General features: G+C 36.4%; 1 protein-coding gene across 4 annotated transcripts in view; it reads right to left on the bottom strand.

Annotated features, from left to right (window-relative positions):
- LOC118442344 (uncharacterized) overlaps positions 1-17500 on the bottom strand; it is a 219970-nt gene that overhangs the window by 20820 nt on the left and 181650 nt on the right. For all 4 annotated transcript variants that reach the window (XM_085661774.1, XM_085661773.1, XM_085661775.1 and 1 more), the window contains exons 3-6: positions 12584-12772; positions 11540-11700; positions 10946-10992; positions 201-340 (exon numbers count right to left, since the gene is read on the bottom strand). In XM_085661774.1, coding sequence (XP_085517900.1) covers positions 201-340; positions 10946-10992; positions 11540-11700; positions 12584-12772 — 537 coding nt within the window. The remainder of the gene's footprint in view (positions 1-200; positions 341-10945; positions 10993-11539; positions 11701-12583; positions 12773-17500) is intronic.

Below are 17500 nucleotides of genomic sequence, written 5' to 3'. Positions count from 1 at the left end.
GAGAGAGAGAGAGAGAGAGAGAGAGAGAGGGAGTGAGAGAGAAAGAGAGAGAATTAAAATCGTACGTCCGTTTTATACGAAAACAACATTAATGGCTATTATTTTGATCGTCTTTTATATAAATATAAATATAAATATAATAATGCGTTAATGATTATAATGACGAACATAATATTATACTAATGGTATAATAGACTTACTCTCTGTGGTACTCCTATTCTCGCACGACCGTGTCTTGGAGATCCTTGCGTTTGACCTTGCTTCTCCTTCTTGTGCGTTTTCAAACCTCTCAATAACCTTGAAAATGTAGTCTTCTTCTTACTAGTGTTTTGTCCTTGCTCTATAAACAGAGAAGAAGATAGAGAATAATAGTTTAGTTAAGATGAACTCTTATCGAACGAGATGATGTTCTACCTGACTCGACTCAATTCGATTCGATTCGATTCGATTCGATTCGATTCGATTCGATTCGATTCGATTCACGAAACAAGTTACAGGAAAGTTGTGCTTGCTCCATTTATCGGACGATGCGTGAAATCTTTCGGAATACCCAATTTACGGTGCACCAGCTAGCACTACCACCAATCTCGCAAATAATCGAATAAATCGGGGTTCACCGCAACATCGCTGTCCATTAACGGATAATTCAGGCGGGCCCGTTAGTCGCCCACGCCCTTTCAACGACAGTATATTGTATTAGTGTCAACGCATCCGTTTATTAGTACGGACAACAACGGTACCTAATTGCCTACCTATAGACGCGGTCACTAGCAGGAACGAATTATCTCGGCTCCAGGTTGCCCGATGATCGACGAAATGATTCGTTCGAGCTGTGCGAATAATTCACTTTGCATAACGTGCTGCTGGGTGTCATCGATGGTCATTCGAATGGCTTTCTATCACAAAGAAACATCGACAAAACGTTCGTACGTATTGATCGTAACTTCGGAATAATTAACGTTTCTCATCTTCTATGAGTTAATATGTTTCTCTTTTGACGTCATGACGAACGGGATTGCACAAACGAATGGAATTTTTAAGGATTTATGTAGACGCATAATCGGACAAACATTAACCTTTCGTTTCTCACTCATTGATTTCTATCGGTATATAACTGTAGGATTATCGTTCCGAACTAAACGACTAGAATTGAGATTAAACGAGACATATGGCAAATGAAAGTTCTTTATGGCATTTTATTATATAAATTAATTAATTACAACATATTATTTTTATTGTAAGCTTTAAGAAAATTAATGATAAATTATTTGAAAAATCTTTATTACATAATTATAATTTTGATTTTATATACAAAAGCCATTCTCCTATATTTCAATGAAATTTATTAAGGAAATGTATATTCATGTAATCGAACAATCCTTTAGCTTTTACATTATTGATTTCTATTACTTCGTATAACTACTGCGGGAAGGGGGGGACAAGGGGGGGGAGGGATTATCGGCACAGATGATTAGTATAGAGATTAGAGAGGAAATTCGACTGAACGATAAAATGTTATAAAGCGTTATTATATAATAAAATATAAAATTAAAGGAAAAACAAAAATTTTTTTTCCTTGAAAAATTGTATTAAAAAATTTGCTTAAAGGAATAAAATATAAAGTTTTTATAGTGTAAGATAAAAAGAGAAAGAAAGAAAGAAAGAAAGAAAGAAAGAAAGAAAGAAAGAAAGAAAGAAAGAAAAAGTGAAGATAGATCGAAAAATGTTTAAACGTTTATTCGCTTGAGAATTGTCGAACTTTCATTCATTGTTTCAAACTATTCTCATTGCGTTATTTCTGTCACAATGAATTTAAAGAAAGTGCAAGATCGACATCTAGTGCAAGACCATCAAATCTATTTTTCCATTGGAGACATTTATCGATTTTCGTGGATGACCCGGAAAAAAAAGAAAAAAAAAAAAAAAAAAAAGAGAAGAGGAATCCGTGGAAAATGTTCGGGAGGAAACTTTTTCGAGGAAGCAATCGAGGAAATTCGTTGTAGGGAATCCAGCGGAAGTCGCTATTACTCAAAGCGAGGATCCTTTCTACGGTGATATAAGCTAAAGAAATAACGCGGAAGCAGGCCACCAAGGGTAAGATAGAAACGAGCCATACGAGGGAAAGAATATAAGAGCCTCGCGGGACCGCGAGTAAGAAGGAATGTCGTTTCGTAATATCGGATATATATATATATATATATATATATATATATATATATATATATATTGCTGAAGCTTTAACTACCGAGTCATGTTCGACCGAATGAATCGTATGGAATAAAAATAAACTCGATTGGTAAAGGAGGATGGTGCTGGATCCAATAACTTTCTTTAAAAAGAGGGAGAGAAATAGAAATAAGAAGAAAGAGAGAGAGAGAGAGAAAGAGAGATGGAGAGAGGAAGTAAGAGAGATGTCTCTAAACCGGTAAAAAGACGAAGGGATGTACGAAAGGATGATGGATAAAATGGTAAGCAATAGGGAGATCTAGGATTGTCGCGAGAACGAAAAAAGAGGAAACGATCGGAAAAGGGAGATCGAAGGAATCACCCGTTGCTTTCGCGTGTGCATCGAATTTTTCAAATTCGCGAAGGGAAAAAAAAGAAGGGTTCTAAATTCGTCCAGAAAGATGAGAGGGTGGATGAATGAGAGAGGGATGGTTCACGATAAAAGGCTCATGGAATTCGTTTTCTTCGATCCGTTTATCGTCGCGTCTCTTCTCTTCAAAGTTATATGTCTGTATATATATATATATATATATATATATATATATATATATATATATATATATCCTCTCTCTCTTTATCTCTTTTTCTCTTATCTGTACGTGCTTCTCGACTTCTTTAATTCGTATCCAGTACAAAAATGATTTCTTTTCGTTCCGAACTTCTCATTTTTTGGATTCCGCCTTTCTACAAAGAGATCTCATGACTGAATCGAAGCTTGAGTAAACGTAAGGAGTAAAGGTTAGAGTTTGGACACCATCCGACAAATTCAATTGCTCCTTCTTGAAAGTACCCTTGATTATAACTGGTCCACCATAGGGAGAAGAAAACCGAGCAAAAGCGGGAAGAGGTGGTGAGGAGGGTAAGGGACGGACGAAGGGTGGACGCTTGGACGCTCGGCGGAAAGACGAGCGATGATATTTACTCGCTTTCCAAACCTTGGCACGTTCTCTCGTAAATTACGGCGAGAGTTTCGCCGTACGCCTTTTCCGCGGCATGAGTGTTCTCGATTTTCCGCATTGTACCTCGACGCGAGAAGAATTTCACGAAGCAACGAAGTTATTAAAGTCTGCGATTTCTCCCCTCACCCCTTTTTATCCACCCGTTTCTCTACACTACCCTCCCACTTTACTCTCATCTTTCGTTTTCTTCTTCTTTTTTTATTCGTCTTCTACTACTACTTCTACTACCACTTCTACTTCTACTTCTTCTACTTTACGCCTCTTTTCTCTTTCTCTCTAAAATCGCAACTTCGAAGCTTGCCCGTTGTCGTTCTTAACAGTTCAAACTTCTTTTCCTTTTATCTAGTACGACAGAAGCGCACTCTACCATTCTTTTTCCCTTTCCCCCATTGCTCTTTTAAAGGATGCTGGTAGTGGTACCGAGAAAATAGGGATGAAAGGGGCGTTGGGAGTTACTGGCGGCGGGGGGGGGGGGGGAAATAAAAGCTACGGAAGTCATAATCTTTCGACCGGTCGAAACACCTAACGAGGATACTTTCTTCGAGGTTATTTGAAATATATAAGAAATCTTTTTTATTCGGAACGTCTATAGTCGTCGACTACACTCTTTTTGCCATGTCTATCGATATATCGAATCTCGTCTGGAATATAAATTGTTACTACAAGTATCTACGGTATAGGGAAAAGCGTATAAAAGTATGAAGAAATAAGAAAATTTGACTGAAAATTTTTTTTCTTCTTTTCTTTTTTTTTTTTTTTTTTTTAAAGAAAAAAATAATAAAAACGACAGAAAATATACGATGGTTTTTGAGAAAGTTGAGTCGAGAGCTCACTGTGTCTCTATTGGCAAAATACATACGTAGTACATTCTATGTACACTGTTATATGTATAGTTTGAAAGATATGTGTAAGTATGAGAGAGAGAGAGAGAGAGAGAGAGACGAAGTCGATATTACTGAAATCCACGTAGGTCGAAAGTGGGGCTGCCGCCATAAGCATGAATAAATAAGCGATATTAAAATCCACTTTACTTCCCTCATTCCACGTTCGCATATCCTATCGGAACCCTAACCACTCGTACTTCTCTCCCTTACTTCTTGATACTGTTGGCAGCGAATGGATATCGCTAGGCGACCAATGAACAACCTGGCATTCCGTCGCTATCATCTTTCTCTTTCTATTCGGCGATACTCTCTCGAGATATTTTTCTACGGGGAGAAATGCCTTCGGGCAACTTTTCTCATCCCTTTTTAATACCACGAGACGCAGAGTAATGAAAATGTTCAATCGTTCAAAAGAAAAGAGAGACCGGACTTTTTCTTATGACGAGAAAAAGATCTTTAATCTATTCGATAATTAGATCCGATTAGACATCCATCGTGTTGAAAAATATCTAAGAGGGAAAATAAATATAATCAATTTATCAGAAGCGATTTAATTAATTGAAATATTATTGAGATAAACGTTTTTAATAATTTCAATGATTTTAATAAAATTCGATTCTCTAGAAAAATATTAAGATCTAATTAGGATAATGATTTAAAATGTATGAAAAAAATGTCATTGACAAATCTATCATTTACAAATATTAATAAATTATCAATATTATAGAAGATTCTATGAACGAGATATAACAAAAAAAAAAAAACAATTGATTTCAATATGAACGAAATTATCAAAGTGATACATTAGTAATAGTAATAATAATAGTAATAGTAGTAGTAGTAGTAGTAGTAGTAGTAGTAGTAGTAGTAGTAATAGTAATAGTAGTAGTAGACGAAAGGAGATGGGGGAATTTATCTCAGCGAGTCTTTAACGTCTCGTCAGTCTATGAAGGGTTAAGAAGAAGGCAGGTCTTTCGTGGGTGACAATAAGAGACAAACGGCGTAGAGGGGTGAGATATGAGGGGTGAGAAGGTAGATAGGGTATGAGAAAGGAACAGAGAAGAGGATAGGTGTCGATAGAAAAGAGGAGGTAAAGCTGGGCAGACTCCAAGTCATGCAGTGAGCGAACCGGTCGTTGCATACAGAAAGACAATCTCTCTCACTCTCTCTTTTTCTCTTTCTCTATCACATACACACTCACTTACTCACTCACTTTAACTCACTCACTCACTTTCTCTCTGTCTCATTCTCTCTTTTTCTCTCGTATTTTCTATCTCTCTTCCATTCTTTTCTTCACTTTTTCGCAGCCAAACTCGCGAAGGGCTGAGAGTCCCGTTGAGAGGCTTCGCCGGCCGTAGAGTATCGTCATTGTCTATTCTTCCCTATTTGTCACGCCTTTGCTTTCACAAGAGGCATACAACGCGCTCGTCTGTGGCTAGTCGGTGTAACGTAACCATGACGACGAAGCGTGGATGCTTGTACGGGTTACTTAGACACAGGGTTGCGTCTCCTTTTCTTTCGTTTTCATCGCGCATGTTAAGGGAACGAGGATGAGATAGATAGATAGATAGAAAGAGAGAGAAAGAGAGAGAGGGAGAGAGGGAGAGAGAGAGAGAGAGAAATAACCGATGTGAGAAAGGGATTCAAGAAAGGTAGAGAATGCTGTGAGTTAGAGTGAGAGAAGAGAAACGAGAAATACACGGCACTTGTATCAGACGGTGATGGGGTTCATAGGGCGGAAGTACAACGCAGCGCGTGTCGCGCCGATTCAAGAGCCCTGCCCTCTCTCCGACCTTCTGCTTCTCACTCTCTCTCTTTCTCTTCCACTATCATATTCCTATAACTCTTCTTATACCTCTTATTCTTTTCCTCTCTTTCTTTATCATGATGATATGATAATAATAATACTAATAATAATAATAATAATAATATTTATAATAATAATTTTGATCAGTCCGATCCACGAATATATCGTACTTGTGAAATAATTTAAATTGATTTCATGGTCACGCCGAAGGAACGTCCTTAATGGTGGTGGGGAGGTAGGTGGAAGTAAGACGGAGGGCGGTCTAATAATTTTTTTTGGATTTTTTTCTTCCTTTCCTTTTCTCTTCCTTCCTTTTTCTCTTTCTCTCTTTTCTTTTTTTCTTTTCTCACTCTTTCTTTTTCCATCCCCTATGAAACCGTTGGAAAATCTTTAACGACAAAATCGAATCTTTCATCGATATTCGTAGCACGGTAATCAATCGAAAGAGAACGGACGAGGTGGAGAGATGTTGGCAAGTTAAAAGCACGATAAAACAGCGTAGGAGAATCGTCGACGGTTAAATCACGTTACTCTGATCGTCGTGACACATGCAATTTTTCGTGACTGATTTTCCAGACCGGTTAACATTGGTGATTCAATCTCTTGTACGGCAACGAGATTCAATCTAACGCGTCGCGTTGGCCACGATTGCATTAAAAAAGACTAGTGTCGGCACATTCGAAAGAGAAAGAGAGAGAGAGAGAGAGAGAGAGAGAGAGAGAGAGAGAGAGAAATGGGATAGCAGAAGGAAGGAGAAAAGATTACGTACGTTTCTCTTTTGGGGTTTCACGATCTCGTTTTAAACAAACGATCCAATGTTAATGTATAGCCCCGTGATAGATAGTTTCACTATATTTTTCCATAGGTATTCAGTTGCAGTAAACATACCCTCCATTTTCTACGGTAATCGAGAAAAAAGCCAAAACGAGGAAATAAAGAGACTATATATTTTCTTCGAAATGAATGCTTTTTGCATAAAGCTCTCCCGACCCTCTTCCCCCACCCACCCATTTAACATTTCCGACAAATTTTATGTTTCAATGTAAGATAAACAACGTTTCTGTCAATGAATAAGCCACAATTGCATTCGTTACATTCTTATTTTATTTTTTTCGTCTTCTTTCCTTTTTTTCTTTTTCTCCTACTTTCTCTCTCTCTCTCTCTCTTTCTCTCGCGCACGCGACATTTAATGAATTATTCGAACTGATATATTTAATATTGTATTTGCTTTACCTATGGGCGAGGAACATTTTGCGGAATAATCATTTTGTTTATGGGAATCAATAAAATATGATATATCGAGAGTCAATAACCGCTCACACGTACTCGACACGTGTCAACGATTTTAAACGAACTTTTCAGGATGGTTCTAAATGTTAAATGAATAAATTTGGATGGGATGATGGGGGAGAGGGATGGAAAAAAAGGAAGAGCGAAGGGGGTAGGCGGAAGGAGCAGGGGGTTAAAGGTATATGGAAAGAGAGGAGAAGCGTGACACGTGAAAAATTCAAAGGTATCACGCGCGCGTCGAACGTGAAAATTTCGTAGTCAACGAACTGGCAAGTTTATTGGCGATTTAAAAATAACAACGCGCGCCGTGTATTCACGCATACACACAGGCAGACGGACAGATGGACAGACGGACGGACGAACGGACAGACAGATAGACGGACAGACAGACAGACAGAGAAACACGTATTTACAGAATACGTACACATATCTATCATCTATCGTGCGAAATTTTGCGAGAGACACCGAGTCGGCGTTACTCATCGTTGAAATAGTATACACAAACGCAGGATCGTCGCAACCCTGATGCTACCACGGCAAACACCAAGAGAGAACGGCACCGAAATGCAATTACAGGAGGGAATAAGGCCATCGCCCTCGTTGGATTCCACCCCATACAAACGGGCCTCCGATCTGCTATCACCGTTCGCTTTACGGTTCGAATCTCCCCTGTCCTTTGTGAGAGACTGTTCGACCTTCGTGCCTGTAAAAAGCCTCCCTTTCGAGGACGTCTTCGAAGCGACGCAGTGAATCCCTCGTTCCTTCTGTCGGATCCTATTGCGTGCCTTTGCACCACTGGAAGAACGCATTAAATACCAACGAAGGGGAAACCTTCCCGTTTCTATCCAACCATCCTTTTTGAACTTTCTCGCTTAATCTTCCAACTGTGAGATAAGAATGAAAAAGGAAGTGTTTACAGGGAAACCCGTACATTTAACTTGCTTTATTCGAAAATACGTGGATTGAATAACAGGGGATGATATTATTGGCTTGTCTTCAAAATTCGTCCAGTTAGTTTCTCTTTCTCTCTCTCTCTCTCTCTATATATATATGCATCGAAACATAATACGTAGTATCATGTAGTACATGTATGCACATTTGCAACAATACTATGTTTAATTTTGTATGATATACTGCAACGAAATATCTATACATTTCCTTTCCCCTACTATTTTCCTTTCTTCTCTCTCTCTCTCTCTCCCTCTCTCTCTCTCTCTCTTCTTCCTTTTTTTTATGAATTAAATGACACATTTCAATTTATTAGCGTCTCATTGTAAAACAAAAGAGAATCGATAAAAGTAAAACTTCTCGGACAGATCCAATTTAGAAAGATAGATTTTCTAATTAATGATTAATTAAGTAAAAGGAATATCAAGGAGCCATTAAGAGAACTCGTACTCTGATTAGAAATTTGTCGTGGCATTTCCACTAAATCTACTACGTTAGGAAGGTGTTGGCTCTGATGGATGGTAGTAGAATGAGAAGATGGAATGAGAAAGAGACAAGGATAAGCGATGCTCGTTTTAACAGCTCGTTCCTTGGCAGTCAGCATCCTTAGCTTCCTTGCGTCCCACGTTTCGATTCAACTCTCCGATCTGAGCGGTCCTTGCTAAACCTAACTCTTAGTTAGATTCCAGTCCAGACAAACAGGTTTGCTCTCCAACAGTTGGCGCGCTTCGCTAAGCGAGCAACCCAAGCAACCCTGTTTGCGCATCCTAGCAAATCCACGCTCGGTTTTGGAATTGGGGTGCTTGCGCCCTCGCACCATTGTACGCGACAACTGCTAAGTGCTGCGGCAATCCGGCATTGGCGCCTCTTACATGGAATTACTGTTAAATGCGAACCTACCTTCCTTCTCCTCTAACCCTCCCCAATCCTCCGACCCTCCATCTCCCCTATCTCCTTTAGCTCATGCCTTCCTTTCCATAGCCAAACTGATTAGTTCTCCGATTTGGTAAGCGGAAGGAGTATGAGACAGAAAGAGAAAGAGAGAGTGAGATAGACGTATACACATACACACATACACACACACATATATATATATATAGATATAGAGAGAGGAGAGAGAGAGAAAGAGAGCGAGTATACCAACATTTCTTGCTAGTCCAAATTCGAAGCTGGTCACGAGCATTCTCCCAACACCTCAGTCTATTTTGGCTAAGATCCTCCTCCCTTGAACGTGGGTCTTGGAATTTCGAAGGTACCTTTAACTCCAACGAGGATTTCAGAACCACCACAGCATGAACGTGCTTCTCTCTCGATCGGAGTAGGAATACCAACAGGAGACGCGCTTAACTTTCCTTACGAAGTTTACCTTGGCCAACCTCGCTCGGACTTGTTGGCTAGTCGTATGACAACAATTTATGCTTGTCCTTCCTCCAGTAATTCGATAATTTAACCACGAACACGTAAATTACATTCGAACTTGCTTTTACTACTGATCGATATTACGTTTCATATCGACCAACTTTTTTGATCGTTTCAATGCGATTTAATTAATATCAAACGTTTAATTATTTTGATCAAATTGTTAACGAATAAATAATTATTTTATACAATCAAATAATTTTACGATATATATTATATATTATAAAATTAATTTAATATATTATATTTGAATTTTTCTATTTATTCGTATATATTCTATATTAACGTATAGAAATTTCCTGTTACAAATTAAAAAATTTAGATATTATCAATCGATTAGATATATATCTTTGAAATTATTTTTCCTACTTGTACGTGTATACTGATATCGTCATATTGTGATTATAGAAAATCGTTTATAAAAATTATTTATAATTAATTAATTCCCATGAACTTTTAATTAATTATTAAAAATATATTAAAAAAAAAAAAAAAAAAAAAAAAAAAAAAAAAAAAAAAAATCTAATCATTGTGAATCGTAAAATATATTAAAAGAAAAATCTAATACAATGATTGCACATAAAAATATTTCTATTGACTAATTGAGATATATTATTATTCGATATGAAATTTTTATTTAACATATTTATCGTTATCGTTGAATATCCGATAAAAGATGAAAATACGTTTAACGATCTGAAAAATTTTCAAATATTTCTTAAACGATACGAGATGCTAATAAGAAATCAGACTTTTTGATATGATCCATTTCAGATAGGGGAGAAAGATTTTGGTGTATTGAAAGAATAGAAGGATCGAAAGAATAGAAGATCGTGTCGAGGATATCTCGAAGGAATACGTTCCTACGTGGTACTTACGAGAAAGGTCTCGATCTCAATTATGTATTCATAGCCAGAGCAGACGACGTACGGTACGGAATGGGCATCCAGATGGGTGGAAGGAGTCGACAGAAATGAAGTATCAACCGGAATACTCTCACCACTCACGTCCTACGTTTCCCCACCACTACGTCTTTTGGTTACACCAAGTGCCTTTCCAATATGGAATCTAAAGTGTTTCTCGATATCTTGGAAAATTTTAGAATCGTAGAGCGATATTCTCCGTCTCGATTTTATTTCCTCAATGTTGTCGTTACTTCAATATATTCGTTATTCAAAATTCGATTGTTGTATAATGTAATAACGCATATTTGTAATAAATTTTATCTTCGATCGATATATTAGATAAATTTCAAACTGACGAATATTTCTTTTTCTTTTCCTTTGTTCCTTTTATGTTTTTTTTTTTTTTTTTTCTTTTTCTTTTTAATTTATTAAATAATTTGAATATAATCGCGAATACGGTGTAACTCAAATGTATACTAGTAAAATTAAATAAAATTTGTTACTTACCATTAGGTGGAAATTCGTAGAAAAATGCTGATCTCGGGCTCAGACAGCTGTAAAAGAGAAGAGAAAAAAGAAGAAGAAGAAGAAGAAGAGGAAGAAGAGGAATAAGTAGAAGATGTAGAAATAGAAGTATATGTTAAAGTAGAAATGGACAATACGATTGAGATATTTTTAATAGAAATAAAAATTCAACTAAAATATCAAATTACATTTTTTTGTTTTTCTTTTTCATGGTGGAACGAGTCAACGTCAGTAACATATTTGTTGCAAGGATATACGAGCTGAATTGTTGTAGACGTAGAAACGGCACGTATTCGGTATTTCACATTAACGTGATTCCGGCATAATCACGCGCGTTATGACTGGTAAGAACGGACAATTTGCGCTCGTCTTTATTCTCTTAATGTTAGTCCACGATTGACCCATTCTACCTCGAGATTTATAAATTTTCTCACGTATCTTAGTGACGAAATAAAAAAAAAAGAAAAAAAGAAAAGAAATCTTTTAATTTCTTTATTTCTTTATTTTTCTTTTTTTTTCTGTAAAAAGAAAAAGAAAAAGAAAAGAAAAGAAAAAAGAAAAACAAAAAATACTTACCTTTGGTAAGGTTGCGGATGTCCAGCCGGTGTCATGGCGGCCGTATTCTGCGTGGCAAGTGCAAGTTTTTGTTGACGATGTTGAAGCATTTGTCTACTGAAGACACCGTAACCGAAGCCATAGATCTCATCTTCTTCCTTATCACTGAGGCAACTCGATGGCTATAAAAAAGAAATAGAAACCACGTTTTTATCCTTTTCTATCTCTCATAAAGTTCCTACGTTATTACCTGAAATTTTTATTTCAGAAGCAAAAAAAGAAAAGAGAATGTAAAAGGTAAAGAAGAAAAAGGAAAAGTTTTTAATTTTCCTCCTAGAAAACGAAGAACAATTTGTCGTCGTCGTGGAAGAAAAAAAATTTCATTTTTCTTTCACGGCAAGAGAGAAAGAGAGAGAGAGAGAGAGAGAGAGAGCGAGAGAGAGAGAGAGAGAGAAAGAGAGGGAGAAAAGGAAACGAAAAAGAAGTATGAAAAAGCTTGGTACTCTTTTAATCGAGAATGATTCTCCTTGGTCTTTCTCTTATCGGAATAGAACGGAGGAAGTTCCTTATTAATTTTCCACGTCGACGCGCCCGCGGGGGGTCTTCGAGAAGAGCTTGACCTTAATCGGCAATCGATTTCTCGCGATTGGAAATTCGATTAGCCGTTGACGGTGTTGCCGTTGGAACGTCTCACGGTTACGAACAATGACCGATTTAAGCTTTGGGATCGATGGTGGTTTACACGCTTGATAAACCTCTTAAGCCACTTTGGAAAATTACTCTCGACGGACATTCTCGATCCTTTTACTTGCTATACACGTTCGGTTAATCTTACAAGTAAGATGATTCTCTTTTATTTATTTTTTTCTTTTTTCTTCTTCTTCTTCTTCTTCTTTTTATCTTCTTTTTTTTTTCTCTCTTTTCGAGAAAGAAAATTCTCCGAAGAAAAAGATGAGAAGTCATGGAGAAAGAAAGAGAGGAGGGAGGCGGGAAAAGAAAGAGAAAGAGAAAGAGAAAGAGAGAGAGAGAGAGAAAGAGAGAGAGAAAGAGAAAGGATTTATTCACCGAGTATTTTCCAGGCACGTAAATGGGCTGTGAATGACTGGTGGTAAGCTGAGTGTTGGGCATTCTGGGGGAAGCATTTGTTTCGCGTCGGCGTAACTCCTCAAGCGGCTCCAGGACATCTCCGTAATGCGTTCTGAAGAGGTCTGCATACCTTGAAGCTAGTCCCTCCAAGTATCCCCTCTCGCCTTCCTGAAAGAGAAAAGTGCCGTAACGTTAGAGAGGGTTTGTTAAACGTAAACGTGCGAGCGAATAACCTACGTTCTTATACACGGTGTATAATATATATATACATATATATATACATATATATATATATATATATATATATCATACATGTATGTACTTTCTCTCTCTCTCTCTCTATCTCCCTCTAATGACAATAAAAGCGTGAAAAAGAGGTGGGACAGGAAGAAGAGAGAAAAAAAACATGGAAAGGAAGAAAAAAGGAAAAAAAGAAAGAGAAGAAGAAGAAGAAGAAAGAAAGAAAGAAAGAAAGAAAGAAAGAAAATGCCAGAGGATATTTAACTGTAAACTCTCATCTCCCGGCGTTTACCGCATCGAATTAACTCTTTGAAACTTAAGGATAGTCGACGTAGAAAAGATGAAAGGACGATGCGAGAGAGGGAACAGCCTTTTCTCGCGTTATCTTTATTCTCCTTCTTCGAAGTTTCAACGACGTCTTTCAAAGCATTCCGGGGTAGAGGATTGGAAGAGGGGTGAGAAAAAGCGATACTACGATAATCCGCGAACTGGCCGTGAGTATATTCACGAGGACTTCCCTTAAGCTTCTACGTGTCCTTTATCGGATTTTTTTTTTTCCTTCCCTTTTCTTTTACAACGACGTTATATATACGCGCGACGTATATTTTTTAAAAGTAATGATGTATATAAACGATGAACTTATAACGATGATATGTACATCTATAAGCGTATATATAAATATAAAAGGATCTTATATCTTGATCTTTCTCTCTTTCTCTTAAAGAATTATATTCAATCTATATAATTTCATTAATCTTATCTATGTATGTATAAATAAAAGATATATATATATATATATATATATATATATATATATTCAATTTTCTCAGCTTTTATTCCCTCAGGGAGAATAGATCAAATCGAATAGATATAACCTTGTATTTTTCTATAATTTCAAAGAACGTTTCTACTTTTCAAAACGTACTAGGATAGTATATATATATATATATATATATATATATATATATATATATATATATCAGAGCCAAGGTTATATTTATTGAACAAAATTCAAGTCGATACTCGAAAAAGTTTTATTATAGATCTTGTTATTACTTCGTCGCTTTATCTTTCTTTCCTTTTTTCCTTTTCTTCTTTCTTTCTTTCTTTCTTTCTTTCTTCCTTTCTAATTACATCGAAGAGATGGGGTTAGCGAGTCGAATTTTCATTCACAGTTGTAAAAGTAGAAGAAAAGGGGTCTAGGAACAAGTCGTTTTTGTCGAGCATCTTTGTCACCCTCTCATTCATTCTACCACCATCGTCTCATTATCGATAATCCTGGAACATTAATTAGAATTCCAATCTTCCGATTTAATACAAGCCGAGCCTCGTTGTTCTATGTCCTTCTCTCTTTCTCTTTATATATATATATATATATATATATATCTTGTTCCTTCTCGTTCTATACTTGAAACCTCGAGAATTCAACCCCTCTTCTATGCAATCCTCCCCATTCGTTTCATCATTTTCCCCCCTGAAGCGAAGCTTAACGGTCAAACTGAAAGTTCCAACTTGAGAGCGCATAAAGCAAACGAATTTCTCGCGATGGTAGGATTCTTCGGAAGTACGTTAAGATCGTAAATTAAAATTTTATCCACGAATGAATAATCGAGGAGACGAAACTCGTTCGCTCGATCGATCGTGTAGTAGGTATGCAACAACACTACTAGGTATCGCGAATCAACGAGCATTTTTCTCTCTCTCTCTCTCTCTCTCTCTTTCTCTCTTTCTCTCTTTTCTTCCCCTTCTCTACTGGATTTTTCAAAATGTTGGAAGATTCTATCTTCTTTTCTCGTTATCGTGTACTACTTCGCATGGAAAACACGGCTCTTGGAAAACTTGTTTTCCTTGAAGAAGAAAATAAAAAAAAAAAAAAAGAAAAGAAAAGAAAAAAAAAAGAGAAATACTTTGAAGAGCGTTCGGTAAAGCCGCTTCTTTTCTGAAGCAGCTACGAATGAAATATCGAGGGAGGTTCAAACGATTTCGTTCGATCCCGAAAACGAAGTTTCTCTCTTCTTTCTTAATGTTCCTTCTATTTTCTTTTTGCTCGTAAATTTTTTTTTTTTTATATTTTTTTTCTTCTTCCTCCTCCTACTCCTACTCCTTCTCTTCTTCTTCTATGTTTTCTTTTTCCTCCCTCCCCCCTTCTTTTTTTCCTTAATTTAAAGACGGTTTTAACTCCGCGAGAAAAAAAAAACTTTGTTGACGAGAAAGCCTAAATCCTTTTACGGAACGTCGAATTCTGAAGGGGGACCCGATCCTTTCGGCAAAAGAAAAGAGAAAAGAGAAAAGAGAAAAAAGAAAAAAGAAGAAGAAGAAGAAGAAGAAGAAGAAGAAGAAGAAGGAGAAAGGAGGCAAGAGAAAAAAACAGGAGAAGGTGGAAAAGAAAAGAAAAGTCCCTCTTGAACTTTGAATTCCTTCAGAACACGTTCCCCCCGAACTACTTTCGATATGCTATGCGAATAGCATGGCCGTTCTCTCTCTCGATGCCGGTACGTAACTTTCCGCAAAACCGTTTTACACTACCACTCGATTCCGCCTTGAATATCCGCCGATCGATCGTTTGCCGAATACCGCGGTGAGCCCCAAGAATCGGATAAACGAAGATAGAAAGAAAATTGAAAAGTCAAGAAGTTTTTTTTGTCTCTCTCTTTCTCTCTCTCTCTCTCTCTCTCTCTCTCTTTTTCTCTCTCTTTCTCTTTCTTTATCTCTCTCTCTCTCTCTCTCTCTATTTTTTTATTTCCAATTATTACTTACTTTTTCTTTGCACTTTTGATAAACGATTACGTTTACGATTAGAATTATCAAATTCATAAAAATCATATATTACAGATTTTATTTCTTTTTATAATTATTGAAATAATCATTAGAATTAATGTAAATTAAATGTCATCTTCGTTTTATTTATCAATGAAAGAATTAAATGAATTATAAATAATTATGTATATAAATTGAATTTTCTTCTTTTTTTTTTTTTTTTTTTCAAATACTCATCTACTAACTAATATCTATTGTATACATATTTTTATATAAATTTGTTTAAAATAATTTATACATTAGATTAGATTATAAATGTTTAAATAATAAAAGAATTTCTTAGCCATTGTAAAAGAATCAAATCATTTATATTCAAATTGACGTATTTAATTTCTTTTCGACCACAAAATTATTTAAATCTTTCATTAGATTTAATTATGTGAATACATTTGCATTCATTTCTATTAAAATTTGAAAGTATTTGAAGCACCATTTTCTCTAGACCTATGAATACTTCCAAACGAAGATTGTACGTATTCATTTAATTCTCTTATATATATATAAGAGAATATATATATATATATATATATATTGAAAATGATTTGAAAATATTTCAAACGTTGATTGGATTTAAAAAATTATCATACGGAATTTCGATTTTAATAATATTTTAATAATCTATCTAAATGACACGGCAATTAGCATAATTTTTAAAAATTTTTATACATAATTTTAATATAATTTTATTAATTTTTTTTCTCTAAATTATTATTAATAATAATCTATTTTAACGTTACAATTAAATAAGAATTGCATAATTACCATAGAGTATACCATATTTAAAATTCTTACACTTCGTTAAATAATATTATCGTATTATTTCATTAATAAATAACATTAATATAATTCAAACGATCATGACATCTATATGAATGATCGATCAAAATATCGAAAGGTAAGAAATCAAAGTATTAAGAAACATTACAGTCATTGCTCCATTATTTTCTGTCTAGGAAAGTTCAACCTTAGTAACATTTCTCATCATTCTTTTCCCTCATTTTTCTCGATCGTGAACACTTTCTGCGAGGAAACGCAAGGAGGAGAAGAAGAACGTTCTCTATTCGATCGCCACTTACGATCGTAAATAAAAGCTGAGATGTTAGAAGAAGAAATCAAGAAAAAGAAAAAAGAAAAAAAGAAAAGAGAAGAGAAAACAAAAATAAGAGCAAAGTCGAGGAAGAAGGAAGGGTCGTCGTAGTTCGAACAAATCGATCGATCGTCGTCGTCATCGTCGTCGTCGTCGTCGTCGTCGTCGTCGTCGTCGTCGTCGTCGTCGTCGTCTCTTCGCAAAGATTCTTTAAATGTTCTGTAAAATGGCAGGAGCAAGACGGATTGTTCTGGCGAACAAGAGTGTACCGTTCGTTTGTTTAAGCCCGAAGCGCGAAGTAGTGGGTAGGAGCAGTTTCGCGATAATTGGGCAGCCCTGGGGGGTTCTCTCGTCGCGATAGAGGACGGAATTATTTTCGGGTGGTCCCTTCAACGTGCATTGCACCCGCCCCATTAGCGAAGTCGCACCCTCCCCCCCCTTCCTCCGTACCTTCTCCATCACCTCTACCACTACCAACTAGTACCAACCAGCATCAGCAGTAGCACCACCAGCAGTAGTACCAGTACCACCTCCCTACTACTGTCGTTGCCGCAGCAGCGTGCATTCATTTCCACCCTCGTTATTTGCATATACTTCATTTGCTCGCTTCCACCCTCCCACTCTATCTAACTCTCTCTGTCTCTCTCTCTCTCTCTCTCTTTCTCTCTCTATTTATCTATCTATCTATCTCACTCTTTCTTTCACTTGCTCTCTTCTTCACGTTTCCATCAACCGAATGTAATTCATGAAAA

This window comes from Vespa mandarinia, chromosome 16, assembly GCF_050613455.1.
Source record: "Vespa mandarinia isolate Hongniang chromosome 16, ASM5061345v1, whole genome shotgun sequence".
Classification (NCBI taxonomy): domain Eukaryota; kingdom Metazoa; phylum Arthropoda; class Insecta; order Hymenoptera; family Vespidae; genus Vespa; species Vespa mandarinia.
Note: the sequence above shows the minus strand (reverse complement) of the source record. Positions and strands in the feature narration are given on the sequence as shown.